This window comes from Sus scrofa, chromosome 17 (assembly GCF_000003025.6).
Source record: "Sus scrofa isolate TJ Tabasco breed Duroc chromosome 17, Sscrofa11.1, whole genome shotgun sequence".
Taxonomy (NCBI): Eukaryota; Metazoa; Chordata; class Mammalia; order Artiodactyla; family Suidae; genus Sus; species Sus scrofa.
Window position 1 is genome coordinate 36,185,247 of NC_010459.5, and position 17,088 is coordinate 36,202,334.

General features: G+C 60.7%; 1 protein-coding gene across 1 annotated transcript in view; it reads right to left on the reverse strand.

Moving 5' to 3' along the window:
• NOL4L (nucleolar protein 4 like) overlaps window positions 1-15,789 on the reverse strand; it is a 130,200-nt gene extending 114,411 nt beyond the window's left edge. Inside the window, exon 1 of the mRNA XM_021077429.1 lies at window positions 15,454-15,789. Coding sequence (XP_020933088.1) covers window positions 15,454-15,774 — 321 coding nt within the window. The 5' untranslated portion in view covers window positions 15,775-15,789. The remainder of the gene's footprint in view (window positions 1-15,453) is intronic.

Below are 17,088 nucleotides of genomic sequence, written 5' to 3' on the forward strand. Positions count from 1 at the left end.
CTGGCCCTCATATGGACCCCACAATAGCCCTGGTCCTCCATTCTGCAAAGTCTTTTTTTTTTTTCTTCAAGGCCACACCCACAGCATATGGAAGTTCCCGGGCTAGGGGTTGAATCAGAGCTGAGGCTGCCGACCTATGCCACAGCCACAGCAACACCAGATCCAAGCAGCTCACAGCAAAGCCGGATCCTTAACCCACTGAGCAGGGCCAGGGACTGAACTTGTGGCCTCATGGATACCAGTTAGGTTCATTAACGCTGAGCCACAATGGGAACTCTTTATTTTGCAGAGGAGGAAACTGAGGCACAAAGAGAAAAAAGAAAAGGCTGGAGGCACGCATTCAACAAATACTGAGTGCCTACTATGCACTAGAAGGGGTCCCAGCTCTGGGAGGGCAGAGATCAGGTCTGCCCTATTCACCACTCCCGGCACGTAGTAGGTGCTCAGTAAATCTTCGCTGGATGAATGAACAGCACCTGGTGCATAGCAGGTGCCAGAGTTCGCTGAGTGACTCAGTGAATGAATGCACCAGGTGTGGGAACACAGCAGTGAGCAAGACAGCAAACGCCCCCGTCCTCGGGGAGCCCAGGGGAACACACATACAAGCACACACAAACCCAGCATTAGTCAGATGCTGACGAGGGCTCCAAAGGTGAAGTAGGGGCTTGAGAGTGATGGAGGATAAGGCAGTCAGGGAGGGCCTCTCTGAGGAGGTGACATGTCAGCAATGCCCAGTGAGAGCTGAAGGACAGCCTGGAGGCTAGTGTGGCTGAAGGGCAGTGAGCAGAAGCCCACAAGGTGGAGAGAGGGGCCTTGGTGGCTTCTGCTCTGACAGTGATGGGGACCCACAAGAAGGGCTTGAGCAGAGAAGGAACACAGGTTTCTTTTTCTTTTTTCTTTTTGGCTGTCCCATGGACGTGGCATTTCCAGGCCAGGGATCAGGTCCGAGCCACAGTTACAACCTAAGCCACAGCTGTGGCAACGCCAGACCCTTTACCCCACTGCACCAAGCCAGGGATCAAACCTGCATCCTGGCGCTGGCCAGGGACCGAACCTGCATCCTGGCACTGCAGAGAAGATGCCAATCCCATTGCACCTTAGTGGGAACTCTGGGTTTACATTTTTAGCACAGGACTTTGGCCACTGTGTGAAGAGGGAGAAAGTAGGAAGGACAATGGGAGCTGTTGCTGGGGAGGAAGTGACAAGAATTAAGGTGTAGAAGGGTGATGATAAAAGGCTTGCACCCCCACCCCCTAGAGTTCTACTTCCCTGGAAAAGGGGGAGTCAGAGGAGCCAGCCATGGAGGCAGCAGGGCTAGCTTGGTGTCACCAGGCAGAAGTGGCTCTCTTGAGCTCAGCAAGCCCATCACAATGGCATCAGGTGTGCCCTGACCACAGGTGAGGAAGGTGGGGTCCCTAGGACTCCCAGCCCTGGGAGAACAGAGATCAAGTCTGTCCTATTCACCACTCCTGGCACATAGCAGGTGCTCAGTTAATCTCTGTGGACTGAATGAACAGCATCTGCTACATGGGAGGTGCCAATCAAAGTTTGCTGAATGAATCAGTGAATGAATGTATTGCCTGCAGCCCTGTATGTTTGCTGGCAGTTTCTTGCGTTCGTCTGAGTTCCTTAAAATAATTGCAATTGCTGCCAATCACAGAGCTTTACTGTGAGCCAGGCCCTGGAGGTCTCTTACCTGCATCTAACAACCCCAGAGAGCAGGGTCTACTGCTATGCCCATCTTACAGAGGAGGAAACTGAGGCTCAGAGGGGTTAATTTCCCCAAGGTCCACTCAGCTTCTAAGCAGTACAGCCAAGCTCCACTTTAATACCACTCAAACTGGGATCTTATCAGGGATATCATCAACTCAATTAAAATCTCCTGGGGGCAGAAGCCTGCAGGTGGAGCCCTTATGAACCAGCCAATGCTCCATCACATCTGAGGCACTGCCCTGGCTCCTCACCACAGCCTGGTACCACCTTCCTGAGAAGGAAACCAAGGCTGGGAACTGGGAACTCAGAGGGCAGAAGTGGAGAAGGGGGCTTTGAAGCCCCATCTTCGGGGTCTGGCCAAGGGCTCTCTCCACAGCCCTCCATCCCTCCCATCTCCACTGTAATGTCACCAGCACAGAGTTGGAGTCCTCTCACCACAAACCCTGAACAAGGCGGCCGCTGGTTCCGGGGCGCAGCTGATGACATGACGCCCCTCCACGTCTCATGAGGCGGGGCTGTTAGAATGACCTCTGGGCTGATCTCGCACCTCTGCCTCTGGCCTAAATGGGCAGAAGTGATGAAAACTGAGCTTCAGGACCTGTCGGGGGAGCTGGGCATTTAAGTGCACGCCCGGTACACAGACAACAGTAATCACAGCGGTTAACAGTTAACGGAGCAGCTGCGGCAATGACAGCAGATATTCACAGAGCACTCGGGCCCAGGGCCCTGCCCTCCGCTAGGCTTCAGGAGCTATGATCTTCACCACAGTCCAAAGAAGCAGGTCCTGTTATCACCCCCCACATTTAGATGTAGAAACAGAGGCACAGAGAGGTTGAGTAAGTTGACCAAGTCACACAGCGAGTAGATGGCAGATCCAGGATTCAAACCCAAGCAGCCCAGCTCCACAGGCAAACATATTAGGGAGGACTCATAAGGGACTGGACCCCTCTGGGCAGGGGAACTAGGTACAGGGGTGGGGCGCTGGGCACTTGTCGCCCTCTCGGGGGCTGCAGTTTGACTACTGTGGCTGCTTTAAGTCAGGTGTGTGTCTTACCTTAAAAGCGAACCTCTCTTGGGCTCCTCTGTCCACAGCGCCCCTTCCCCCTCCCGGGAAGCCCTAACCCCTCTGCGATTTCATGGCTCACCTCCTCATAAGCGCCCTCTCCTAGCTCCTCCCAGGCCCCGTGGGCGCCGCCCTGACCAGGCACTGGCCACACTTATGATCTGGGGACGACTGGCAGCTGCCTGAGACCTGGCTGTGGAGCCAACGCCCCGTTCTCCTGCAGGTGAGCACAGGGCTTCCCCTGCCTCAGCTGAAGGGCAGAGCGCTGGCCAGCTGGCCCTGGGGCTCCATGTCACAGACTCCCTCAGTGACCCCTGAGGGTCAGTCCTACCAGTAGATCCCATTCGCGCCTGAGCCATATGCTCCAGGGTTGAGCACCCTCTGCCAGACAGATTCACGCCTGCCTCTCCATCCGGGAAGAGCCACCGTCCAAGCAAGTGTAATACCACAGGGGACCCCAGGATCCCACCCTTGCCATCAAGAGGATGGGTGGTTTAGGGAGCGGAGGACACGACACTTCACGGTGGGGGTTCAAGTCCCTGCTCTGCCTCCTACCGGCTGGGTGGCCTCAGGCATGGTGCTGAACCCCTCCGAGCCTCGACATCCTCATCGGCAAGATGAGGATATCATGGAAGCCGTGTGTGGATAATCACATGCACAGCGTGTTTAGCAGAGCACCTGGCGCTTTGTGAGCAATCAACAAAGACTGTGTCACGACTGTCATTGTTTCTGCTCAGCAGCAGGCATTGGCTGAGTACTTTATGCATCTCAAATCAACAACCTTAAAAGGTAGTTAATATCACTATCTCCATTTTACAGATGTGGAAATGGAGGCTCAGAGAGGGTGAGAGGTGTGTCCAAGGTTGCACAGTGGCAGTTTTGGTTGGTCAGGCAGGATTTGAAGCCAGGGCTCTCTCTCCCATGGAGCATGCCCATTCTTCGTCCCATCATGGGCAGCCTGGACTCGGGGAAGCCCACTGCCCCTCTGGCCCTCCCTCCCTTCCTGACAGCAAAGTGCGGACTGGACCAACAAGACTTCTGGACTCTCTACGGAATTCCCATTGTGGCTCAGCGATAACAAACCTAGCTAGTATCCACGAGGATGAGGGTTTGATCCCTGGCCTAGGTCAGTGGGTTAAGGATCCAGCATTGTTGTGAGCTGTGGTGTAGGTTGCAGATGCAGCTCAGATCCCAAGTTACTGGGGCTGGTGACATAGGCCAGGAGCTGTGCCTCTGATTTGACCCTTAGCCTGGGAACTTCCATATGGCACGGGTGCAGTCTTAAAAAAGACTTCCGGCCTCTCCTTCCCACCTGCTCTGGCTTGGCGCCATCCCTCTGCCCTCTGGCTTCCATCAAGGCCTCCTCTCCTCCAGATCTGGGCCGAGGGGCGCTGTCGATCCTCGGAGGCAGGCTCAGCTGGCCGCCCCTCCTCCTAGGGTCCTCCGCTCCAGCTGCCCTGCACACACTCCCTTCTGTCTCTGCCCTCTGCCCCTCCTGTACCCTCTGCTCCAGCACCCACTGGCCCTGCCCTGGACTCCACATCCCTAGCTCTAACTGCCACTGGCCACACCGCAGGCACAAGGCAAGAAAAGCTCCTGTCATCCGTGCTGAGCACTTGATGTGGAGTCTCTCTTCACTTCCCCACTGCAACCCTGTGGAGATGGATAATTCCATGGGCCCGGATTTTACAGAAGGGGAAACCCGGGTTCAGAGAGTGATTTGTTTCAAGGTCATCCAGCTAGTGAGACACAGAGCTCGATGCAAACCTGGGCCCAGTCGGAGCTCCAAAGCCCAGCTCAGCAGCACTGCTTGAATGGCCTTGTCACAGATTCACGGGCTATTGATTGGATTACAATCATAATCCTAATTATAGCTGCCTTTTATTGAGGGCTTGATTATGGCCACACCCTGGGACAGAAGCTTCTAGATCACAGAATATAGTATACAGTAGAATATGTATAACTAGTATAGAATACAGTATGGAAGGTGGATATAAGTGAAGCCACAGCCATTATTATTCCATTTTACAGATGGGGAAACCGAGGCTCAGAGAGGGAAAGTGACCTGCCCAAGACTGCACAGCAGTAAATGGTAGAGCATGGACCCAGCTGCTGCCTCCACAGTCCCCACGCCTCTGCTGACCCACAGGGGCCTCGTGTTCAACACAAAGCCCTTTGCCCCTCAGCCTGCTCCTGTCCCAGCCTCCAGATCTTCCATGGAGCTTCCCATGGAGCTTCCCAGCCCCAACTCCCTGAGCTGCCTCTCCTTCCCCCTCCCCCATGGCCCAGGGTTCCCCAGCACCCCACAACCCCCCTTGGGAGGTTAACAGCAGTCTGGTCTAGGGATCTTATTGAGTCCACGGGTAGGGGGTGTTCTCTGAGGGACCCTGAGATGGAGCCACAGCCCTTCCTCGGTGGCCCATTTGCCAGGATGGTCTTATGCCATCTTCCTCACTACCCCCCAGAGTGGGGCTCGGCACCCACTTATATGCAAGGGGTCAGGGGCTCGGAGCAGGCAAGCCATCTGCCCAGAACCAGGAGCTGTGGCAGAGCTGGGATCCAAAGGCAGGCCTGCTGTTGGCCATGTTACCCTCTGGCTGCTCTACCCGGTAGAGCGCTCCTGTCGCCTGGGGGAACCCCTATCCGCATCTTCATGAAAACCACAACCCCAGTATTTAAGCATTTCACATGATTCCCTCCTTCAGTTTTCCCAACAGCCCTAAGCAGGAGGGACAATCACTGCACCCATTTTTCAGGTGGAGAAACTGAAGCACCAAGTGGTTACTTGGCCGAGGGCCCAGCAGAGGCTCTGCCTTGGTTTGCTAACCTGTAGAGTGGAGTCAGGACGGCCTCCCAGGGCAGCTGAGGATGTGCGAGACTGCGGAAACCAGGGGCTCTTGGAGACCCGCCCTCGGGAGGCCCTCAGACCAGGCCTGAGGCCCCAGTGTATTTCCCTCGACCCACCAGCATCCAGCCAGGGCCTGGCCTGCCAAAGGAAGGGCCCCATGTCTCCTTGAAACTTCCTCAGCCTGGGGATGCCGAGAAAACGATGAGTCATCCACCCAAGCACAGGCCTCCCAGGAGCCTGCGTCGGGTCCCAGCCGAGGCGGGGAAGGTTCCAGGCTGGGAAGGGGGCCCTGCAAACATGACGCCTGAGCTGGCCCCACCGAGCCCTGAGTCACCAGGTCTACTCCACAGCCTCCCACTGCCACATGCTACCAGCCTTGGGGACAGCTCTTGGACTCCGCCCACTGGGGCTGCCTGCCCCTGGGGCCATCACCCCAGATCCGTGTGTCTGCCTACATTCCTGGGTTCTTAAACGCCTCTCTGCCCACCCAAGAATACTGGGTCAATTGTGACCCTGGAGCGTCCCTCGCCACCCCTCCCCCCATGTCACCCAGTCCCAGTCACTCAACCTCTTGGCCGACAGAGAGCCCCTCCCCTTGGCCCCAGGCTGGCCTTCTCTCTCCACACCTCACTGTGTCCCAGCTTCCCTGGCTCCCTTCTCTGTAACACATCTCTCTCTAGCCTAAGCATTCCGAGGCTCCTTCTAAAACCCGAATTTGCCCTTATCTCCCTTCTACTTAAAAACCCTCCTGCAAACTCTCCTTGATGGTGACGCACTAGCTCCTCTGAGTGGCTTTCCAGATCCTTCTCTTCCATCTGGCCCCAACTGATTTCACCAGCTCATCCCCCTCAGGACCCCAAAGTGGTTCTCCTGCTGACCTGGCCATTTACCCAGCCCCACCTGAAATGCTCCATAGGACAGGCTTCTCCAGGAAAGTGGCCCCTGTTGCCGTCATACCCAGCCTGCGCTGAGCCCGCAAAACCTGTCCCCTCCCCAACCCCATGCTCACATGTCCACCCCTGGGAATGAGCTTCCCTGTTCTGCTCTTGCTGAACAGTTTGGTTTGGGCCTCAAGGTCCACTTCAGATGTCACCTCCTGGACACCCTCAGGCAGGAGGATGGCTCTGGGTCTGGGGGCTCCTGAGACCCTCTGAGCGCAGAAGGGATGGGTGGTTCTCAGACTCCTGCCTCTAAGGCATCTGCTGCCCCGCACAGGGGGGAGTCCCTTAGGGGCAGGGGTATTCTGAGACCTGGGGACAGAGTGAACCACGAGATGGTTCTCTCCAGGCAGAGCTCATAGCCTCGTGAGGAGAAAGATACGAAACACGTAAGCTAGCAAAACACATACAGAGACACGTACACATATACATATATACACATAAATATACATGGGTGCATATATATAAAATACCTGAGGGTGGTAAGGGCTATAGAGAAAAATTAAGTGGAAAGAAATTTAGGAGAAGATTAAGTAGGAAAAGAGAGAGTCCAAGGAACCTAAGGTGGCTCTGGCTGGGTGATCCGGGAGGGCCCCTCTGAGGAGTCATTTGAGCAAAGATCTGAAAGAGGACGGGAGCCGGCAGGGCAGAGATCTGGGGGTAGAGTATTCCAGGCTAGGGAAACAGGCCAGTGCAAAGGCCCTGGGGCAGGGCTGTGCTTAGTGGTTTTTCAGAAGCAAGGAGGCCAGCGGCTGACACTGAATGAGCAAGGGGAGAGTGGAGGGCGGAGCGGGTAGCAGGCAGCTGGGTCTGATCACGCAGGGCCTGTAGGCTTCAGGGAAGACTTTGGCTCTTGCTGTGAGTGAGACAAGAATCTTAGAGGGTGCCGAGCAGAGGAGGGAGAGAATCTGATCTGCTTTTTGCTTTTGCTGATTCGCCGGCCATGGGAGCCAGAGAGGATTACAGGGGGGCTGGGGTGGGCACAGAGAACCCAGGGGGGAGGCTGATGCATCTCCAGCCTTGGACGGGGCTGGAGGCAGTGAAGGCGGCGAGAAGGTAAAACCTGAGAAGTATTTTGTGGGTAGGACCGAGTGTCTGCAAATGGCTTGGGTGGGGAGGGAGGCGGGGAAAAGAGTCAAAAATGATGGCCAGGTGTGGCTGGAGCAAGGGAAAGATGGAGCTGCTTCGATGGGGAGGGCGGTGGAAGGAGCGAATGTGGGAGTGAGTGAGGCAATGAATGAATGAATGACCAGTCGGGGCCCCACTCAGCCCCAGTATCTGCAGGACCAGGAGCCCCTTGCCCCCGTGCTCCTCAGCTTGGTGCCCCACCTGCGGCTGAGGTGCCCCACCCGCGGCTGAGGCGTCCCATGGCCCTGGGCGCCAGGGAGCTGGGTGCTGAGGGAGTCGTTGACCTTGTGGGGAGAGGACAGGCCCAGCCTCCCGCAGCCTGCCCAGGCCCGGCCAGGTCTGGAGCTGCAGCCAAGGCGAGAGGGTGGACATGTGTGGGCGACGGGGAAGGGTGTCTCCCACCAGGCTGGGTTCGGGCAGGTACGAGGGCCGCCTCCAGCTTTGGGAAGCTTTTGCAGGGCGTCCTCAGCTAGGGTGGGGAGGTGGGGAGAGCCAGGGAACCCACGGGCCCCTGCTTCCATGTCCTGGCTCTGAGAGGGTCAGATGGCCTCGGAACCCAGGCTCTGCCTCTTGCTCACCCTGGGGCTCGGGAAGGTTCCCCGGCCCCTCTGATGCCAAGTTCGCATCTACCTCGTAGAATCCAGAGGAGATGAAGTGAGCCCAGAGCCCAGAGCTCAGGCTCCTGGCCAGGGTCTGGGGCAGGGGTGGGGTGCCGTGGGGCAGGGGGGATAGGCGATGGTGATGAGAAACCTCTGTGAGGCTCAGCCTTTGACTGCTCTACCTGGCAAGTGCCTCCCAGGCTTGGTAAAGCCCCCTCTCACCTCTCCAGCACCCTTTCCTTGACCTCTGGGATGGGGTACCCCCCAGCACCAGGAAGAGATTCAGGGCAGGAGGGACCACAGGAGCCTCCCCTGTGCAAACTGCTGGGGCAACGGAGGCTCAGAGCAGAGCAGGAGCCAGCCAGGGCAGAGCGGGACCGTGAGCCTTCGAGTCCCCAGCTATGGGGCTCATGCCCTATCTGTGGCCCTTGCCAAGACTTCGCTGGTGTTCTGCGCAATTCAATACAACATTAACCAGGCCCCAATGGCACTGGAGACACAGAAATAACCCAGACACAATCTCTAGGGAACCAATGGTTGCTTCCCACCAACTACATGCCAGGGATTTGGCTGGCTGCTTTATTTCCACTAGGCCGTTTAATATCCATGACATTTGATTACCATCCCCATATTCCAGATGAGGAAACTGAGGCTCAGTGAGATCACAAGGCAGCTCGCATTTCCTAAAACTTGCTCCATTCTTTAGGCTCTGTATCTACATATACACTCATCTTTATAACCAGTCCTACAAGGAGATAGGATTATCAGCTCCATTCTACAGATGAGAAAACTAAGGCCAAACTGGTGAAGGGCAGAGGTGGGATTTGAACCCAGGGCCCTGTGGCTTGACACCTGAAGCCCTTCACCTCCCCTCTACGTCAAGGTAGGCCTGGGGCAGAAAGTGGACTTGGGAGTCCTTGTTCCAACCCGACAACCACCCTGCTGGGCCCTCTCCCAGTTTCCATCAGCTCCCTCTCCTGCCTTGGGGCCCAAGGCCTAGGTCCACCTTTCACAGAGGTTATCAGAATGACATCCTAAAATGACAAGAGAGTCTCTTCCAGTTTTCCAAGCCTCTTAGAAGTGGGGCTTTGAAGCCCATTTTCCAGCTGAGTAAACTGAGACTTGAGGAGGTCAAGCAGGCTCCTTGCCCCGGGTCACATGGCAAGCAAGCGGATGCACGAGGATCCCTTGGGTCCTGGCCCCTCACTTCAAGTTCAGAACCCTCTCTCCCACCTTGCCTCTGTGCTGCTTGGCTGTGGCACTGTAAATGCCACCACGGCCAAGGTCACAAGCTTTACCCTACTGTCCTTGTAGGGCAGGGACTGGGGGGAAGAGGGACAAGGCTGCAGATGCTCTCCTTGGGCCTCTGTCATGGGGACAGGGACATGGTGCCACCTCTTGTGCCCACCCCCTCCCTCATACTTGGCTTCAGCAGCTGCTGAGACCCCAGGGGCAGCGGGGGCCAGGTCAGCAGCTCCAGCTGACTTGGTTACGATGAAGGACACCCCTGTCAGGCCCGTGCTGCCAAATCGACAGGTTTTTTTCCAAAGGATCTAGAACATGTGTCACGCGCACACAGTCATACTTGTGATCTGCCAATGCCCACACCCCAGGTGCTTGCACATCTGCCAACACAGACACTCACAATCACACACACTCACAAGCATGCAGTCTCTCCTCCACTTGTATATACACATGCACGCACGCACACACACGCACACAGCCCCGAGCACACAGGCATCCCAGGCCTGCACGTGGACAGGTGCACACTCAGGCTCACACGGCCACACTTCTGCATGTACACCCACATGGATACACACGCTGTAGCCCAGGAGGGCATGAACACGTGCATGGTACTCAAGCCGTTCCACAACCTCCAAGGTAAGGGCTGACTTGGAGAAGCCCAGGTTTGCCTGAGGCCGGGTCAGACCCTTGACCTTTGACCCTGGGCAGCTACCCATAGGCTCTCACCCCCCCAGTCCTTTCAGCAGCATTTTAGGGTCCCAGATGGGGCTTCCTGACCCCCAAACACTCAGGGATGGGAAGGTAGCCTATAGGGACCACGAAAGAGAGGATGTTCATGCCAAGCCTCGCCCAAAGAAGAGGGGGGCACGCTGCCCCACCCCTTACCCCCAGCCAAAAGTGACTCAGGACCCAGAGGAGAGGCCCTGGGAAGGCGGAGCCTGATCCTCCAAACTCAGCCCCCCAGAGTCCCCAAGACTCATTCACCCAAATCACCAAGGCTTAATTAACAAAATAGCCCACGTCTGCCACTCATGAGAAACACACAGAGGGCTTGTCTTGTCAGCCCTCTCCCTGAAAGTCCTTCGCGAAGCAGGACGGTCGAGGCCTCCTCCCTTCTCCCCACCCCAGACCCATCCTAGAGCACCCCAGGAAAGTCCCAGACATTTTTACACGAAGCCAATCCTGCCTCGAGCACCAGCCTGTGATCACAAACATCTTGCCTAGAAGGATTCTTCTACACTAATTCAGATTAAGGTGTAACGGACTGAAAGCTTGTCACGAAAAGACCTATGCTTTCCAAGCAGATCAGGCTGTAAGACATCTCCAAGAGGGCCAGAGAGGAGGGGTATACGGGCGCTACCCAAGCTCAGGGTCTCCTGTCAGCGGTGTGGCCTTGGGCAAGTTCTGAACCCCCACCCCCACCCCCCGCCAAACCTCCCTTGACTCATCAGAGCAGTACTGACCTCCGGGCTGCTGTGAGAACCAGACACATGGGGACAGGCACACAGTAGGTGACTCAGAAAGGCTCACTGTGGTGAGAATTTAGAGAAAAGCAGGAGACACTGAGGTTTTTCAACCGAAGGTCACAGTGTATATTAGGTTGTGCTAAGTCAGAGGCCATTTCCCGCCCAGACCAGCGGCCGCAGGTGCCAAAGGTTTACTCAAAAGCTCTGGGGAGAAGGGCTGAAGACGGTGAAAATGCTCTCCACTAAATGAATGTTGTCTGCAAACTGGGAAAAGACCACCATTAGTCAATTTGGCCAGCGGAACACCTGGGGTCTGGCTTGCAAAAGCCTGGTGCTGAGAGTGGAGTTTGCCAATCTGGCGTTTCCCCCTCGGGGGATGGGGCTCTAATGGGGGGATTCCTGGCATGTGATGGGCCCACAGAGAAGCCTGGGTGGAGCCTAGAGATCTGTGTCCCAGTCCTGGCTCCCCACCCCCAGAAACTTCCTCTCTCTGGCCTCAGTTTTCCCATCTGGAAGATGGCAGCGTTTGGCTGAGAACGTCTACCTCCAAGGATCCCTGGGGCTCTCTGATCCTGGGAGTTGTCAGATGGCCCAGGGCCCCGCCCCAGACATAACCTGTGGCCCTTTCAGGCTTGGGGGACAGGCCCATTCCGAGCGACCAGAGGAAAAGGAAAGGGTTGGTTCACCTTGTGGTCCAGGCTAGAAGGGTCTCGCCTTTGAAGGGTTTGCAGCCCCCTGCCTGGCAGCCCACAGAAATCGCAGCAGGCCAAACACAAGAAATACCAAATCCTAGCCGGCCTTGGCCCAGTCAGGAGGCCCTGGCTGGCTCCTGTCACAGAGAGATCTTATCCCCACGAGCCCCCGTGCTGCCTGGTGGAGGACTCCGCCCTCCTTCCCTCAGCCCTCAGCCCTCCGCCTCCACTTCTATTTCCTGTGACAACCTGCAAACTGAAGACCAACTTGCCCCCCCCACCCCCCACACCCAGGCTTCTGGTGGACCCCCCACCCCACCCCACCCCCAGCCGGGCCCCAGCTGCAGGAGGCCCCGGCAGAGTGTAATTCCCCTCGCCCTCCTCTCCGCCCTGGGCCCGTCCGGACAGATTAAGCCTTTGTCACACACACCCAGAAAAGCTCAGGGCCAGATGGGACAGGACAAGTGGTGTCAGATCATCGACCCTCTGCGGCCGGGACTCGGAAGGGCCCCGACCGCAGCACCACATATGGCTGTGGGAGGAGGAAAGGGGGCCCACGGAGGGGGCAGCCAGAGAGCAACATGGAAGGGAGATGACACATCACGGCCACCCTGGGGACCTGAGCTCACGCAGGGGCGCAGGGGGCCCTTGTTCCACGGCTGGATGACACAACTCCCACACCCCCTCTTCGATGAAATTGCTCTGTCTGCCTGCCTTCCCTTGGAGCCTCCATGGGCTTCTCGATCAGATCCTGAGCTACGCCCACCTCCCCTACCAGCTGGGTGCCAGGAGAGCAGGCTCAGAGTCCAACCCACTCCAATGCCCCATTGCCCCTGCAAGGCCTGTGGATGCTAAACAAATGTCTTGGACAAAGGTTTATGGCCCAATGACCTTCACAAAAACCCACTCAGGGCAAAACTATAGGATCTCTCCCAACTGCCGCCAGAAGCAAGGATAACTTTGTGTGTGTGTGTGTGTGTGTGTGTGTGTGTGTGTGTGAAAGAGAGAGAGAGAGAGAGAGAGAGAGAGAGAGAGGGAGGGAGAGAGCCAATGAAGGCAGAGGTTGTCCTTTGCACCTTTCAAAGAAGGTCCCATTCAGCTCCTCCCAGGAAGAGGCCATGGCTGCCCCAGAATTCCCAGCAGGATTTGTTCCTCTTAGATCAGTGAAAAGGAAAATGGAAATGGAAAAATAATAACTGAGCCCCAGGAAGGTGCTTGGAGCTGGGGGTGGCAGGACTAAGGGCATCTCTGCAGCCGGCTCCGCTTGGCTGGGCAAGTGGCAGGTAACTAAAGGGCTCTCTGGGGACCAGCGGGCCAGGCAGGTGGGTGTGGGTAGCTTAAGGGGCGGGCTGTTGCAGGAGGGCCCGTCTGTTGTGTTTGTCGTCCCCCTGGTAGCCTGGGCAGGGAGGCCTGGGTTCCCTTTCTCTGCCTCCCAGGCAGGTGGTCCCTTGAGAGGGCTTATTATTGGTCTGGGAGCAGGGGTGGAGTCTTTCAAGGCCCCTGCTGCCAGGCAAGGCGGGTCAGTGTGGGCCTCACGAAGGAACTGAAGGCTGGCAGGACCTGGAGCCAGGCCTAGCACCCAATTTCTGCATGTGGCCTGAATGGGCGTGCGTGCACTTGCTCCGCCTTGACAGCTGTGTGGCTAAGGGGGTAAGGGGACTGATGGCCCCATGATGCCTACTCCCTAGGGGAGAGGTCAACCTGCACAGAGAAGCAGTGAGCTAGCTGCCCTGTCTGAGGGTCACCTGTCCCCAAACTGCAGGAGTGGGTGGAGTGGGGGCTTCTGCCTCAGATGAGGAAGGTTGGGCCAAGCCTCCCAGCTACCGGGGGAGGGGTAACCAGAATGGGGTGGGGGTGGAGGGCACTAACAGACCTGGGAAGCCTGGATGGCTGAAGGCAATGACCCAGGGTAGGGGGCGAGGACTCAGCCAACCATCTGGTGGGTCACTGACCTCGGAAAAAGCACACTTAGGCTGGAGACTCTAGCCCAAGATGGGGGAGAAGCGAGGAGGGTAGGGAACTGGCAGAGTGGGGAGGACTGACCTAGGCTGGGGAGAGGCAATGACCCCTACTCCCAGTGTGGGAAAGTGGGCACTGATTTGGGCTGGGGGGAGGGGTCCCCGACTCGATCGGAGGAGGGGACAATGACCCAGACTCCCCTGGTTTGGCGGAGAGCACTGATTTAGGCTGGGAGGTCCCTGACTCGAGCGGGGTGGGACATTGCCCCAGCTGCCCCCTCTGGGAATCCAGCCCCGGCGCGCCCCTCGGCCCGGCCCCCAGCTCCCGGTCCGGCCGGAGGCGGCAGCGGCGCAGATGGGCTGCTGGCGGCCGCAGCGGCAGCGGCGCGGTTATCAGCGCTCCTCGCAGATGGGCCGCCCGCCCTCCGCGCTCGCGGCTCCCCACTCCCCGCGGCCTGCAGCCCCGTCCCTGGGCGCGGGGGGAGGCGCCTCTGGATCCGCTCCCCGGCTCCCGCCTCCCTCCCTGGCGGCCCCCTCACCCCGCGGGCCCGGCCCGGGCGGCCGCCGGAGGGGGAGGGGGAGGGGACAAGTGCACTTTTCGTAACGACCGAATCAATTGTGTGTGAAGAGCCCGCTCCGGCCGGGGACTGGGCTGAGCGCGGGGCGGGCGGGCCGGACGGGGGAGGAGCACGGAGGGGGGAGCGAGGGAGCGAGGGAGGGAGGGAGGCCGGCGCGGGGCGGCCCCGCTCGCTTGCTCGGGCCGGGCGAGGCCGGGGAGGGAGCGAGGGGGGCAGGGAGGGAGGCTGGCCCGGCCCGGCCGGGCCGGGGGCTGAACGCACTAATGGAGGGTCTCCGCGACGGAAAGTTCAAAGCTCAGCAGCGCCCCGGGAGCAGCCGCCCCCCCAGCCCCCACCCGCTGCAGAACAATGAGGTCCCGGCGGGGGAGCCGCGGGGCCCGCGCCGCACGCCCTCTCCAGGGCGCCCCGGGCCGGAGGGGACGCCCCCGCCCGGCCGCCCGCCTCCTCCCTCTCGGCGGCTGCGGTTCCCCGCCCCCTCCCCCACGCCACCCCGCCCGGACCGGGCCGGCCCCGGGGACGGGGGAGGGGAGGGGATGGATAGGTCAGGCCGCCCCCGTCCCAGGGAGGGGGGAGCTAGGGGCCCGGGGGGCGGAGGGGGCGCCCCACCCACCCGCGGGAGGCTGCTCCTGCGCCAGGCTGCGGCTCGGGCTGCCCCTCCCCGGGCCAGCCCCGGGTGGGGTCGGAGAGACTGTGCCCCTGCGGGCCCCCTCCCCTGGCGCTGGGAAGCCGAGCGGACTCCCCGTCCCGTGGCCGCCCCTGCCCCCCCCACCGCGGCACCACCCTCCACACACACACACACACACACACACACAACACACACAGACACACACCGCCCAGCCGGCCCGGGGGCGGGAGCGCGAGGCGCCCGGGACAGGCAGCCCCGGGGCGGGCGGGGGGAGGCTCGGGCTTCGGAGCAGCCGCCTGCTGGCGGGGGGAGGGGACGGGAGGACGGAACATGCTGGGGTGAGCAGCCCGGGACAGCCCGCCCGGCACCGCCACGGCCCCGGCAGCGGCGCAGAGGGGGGCAGGGACGCCCCGAACCCGGAGCGCTGCCCGGGCGGGCTGGGGCGGGCGGGTGAGCAGGGACGCGTGCGCCTCGGGAGGACGAGACCCACGGACAACCTCAGGGACACACGTTCGGACACACATCCACACCCCCACCCCGCCCCCGCCCGCCCCGAGCCCCGCGGCGGGACCGGCCCGTGGCCGCCGCGCGCGCACTCACCGAGCCCGTCTTGACCGGCACATACACCACTTGGCCCATCTTGGGTTCCCGGCCGCTGCCCAGGCGGAAGCCCTTGGAGCGCACCCAGAACTGGAACTTGCCTTTCTCGCCGGCTGCCGGGCCGCTGCCCGCGCCGGTCCCGCCGCCGCCCTGCAGGACCTCGGCGATCCGCTGGTATTTGCTGCGTGTCACCGTCTTGGTTTTGGCCGAGTCGCCGTAGGTGCGCAGGCACCAGTCCCGGAACTGGCGGCCCAGCTCCGAGTCCCCGGGGCTGCGCTCGCGCTCCCAGCCCCCGCGCAGCAGCAGCGTCGGCTTCGGCATCCTCCCGCCGCGCCCGGCGCCCTCGGGGGCGGGCCGGCCGCCGGGCCGCCCGGTGCCGGGACTGGGCTGGGCTGGGCCGGGCCGAGCCGGGGCGCGCCGCGGCTCGGGCTGTCCCGCGGTGTGGCTCCGGCGCGGCTGCTTGATGGGCACGGGCGGCGGCCGGACGCGCGGGGCTGCGGCGCGCTCTGTCCTGCTCGGGCGGCGGCGGCGGCGTTGGCGGCGGCGGCTCCGGCTCGCCTCCTGCTCCGCCTCCTCCTCCCCCCCGGCCGGGATGCAGGAGCGATGGAGGCAGCTCCGGGCCCGGAGGTGCAGAGGGGGCGGGCCGCCCCGCGGGCGGCCGGGGGAGGCGGGAGGCGGGGAGCGGCCCCGGGCGCGGGGAGCGAGACCGAGCCTGGGCGCGGGCGGCGGCGGCGGCGGCTGTCAGCTCGCGCGGCTCATCCTGCTCCTGCTCAAGCTCCCGCTGCCGCTGCTCTTCCTCCTCCTCCTCCTCCTCCTCCTCCCGCGCCCGCCTCCACCACGCCGCGGGATCCCACCTGTTAGAGCGTCGCAGCCTTCGCCGCCAACCCCCCCCCCCTGCTTCTCGCGCCCGCCCGCGGGGCCCAGCCCCCGCCCCGGCCCGGCCCCTGGGGGCGCGGGGGCCGCCGCGCCCGCAGCCGCCCGGGAGGGCGGGAGCCGCAGGCGCGCGGTGCCCAGCCCAGGGACCGAGTTCCCTCTGGCCGGGCCTGGCCCCGAGCCTCGCAGGCCGCGCTCCGCCGGGACCGGGCGGTCTCGCAGGGAGTAGGGCGCAGACCCCGCCCGGCCACTAGGGTTCCTGCCTCCCCGGGGGGCCCCCGCCCGATTTTAGCCGGGCGCGGGTGGTACAGGGCAGGGCCCCTTCCCTTCTTCCCGGCGACTGGCCTGACCTCTCCAAGTGTGAGCCCGGCGCCAGAGGAGCAGTGTTCCCCTGGGGAACCCCAAATCACCACCCTTCTGGGAGCCCCAAACTTCCTCCCGCCTCACCTCGAATTCTCCCAAGTTTGGCTATCCTTGCTTCTGCCATCGCCACTGCTCTGGGACAGCCCCGAGCCCCAGGGAAGTCATCAACATTGACCGGTGGCCTCACTCAGGCCAGCCATGTCAAGGCTTGGGGCAGTGCTCAACCCACCACAAATTCATCCTTATACACCCTGCCTTCCCCAGGTGCACCGTGACCTAGACTCGCTGACTGAGTAAGCTCAGGTGGACCTGCCATCACCCTCCTCCCTGGGCAGGACTGACCTTGGGTAGAGCCAGCCCCCTCCCCCTTAAGGAGATTACTAACATAAATAAAGGCAT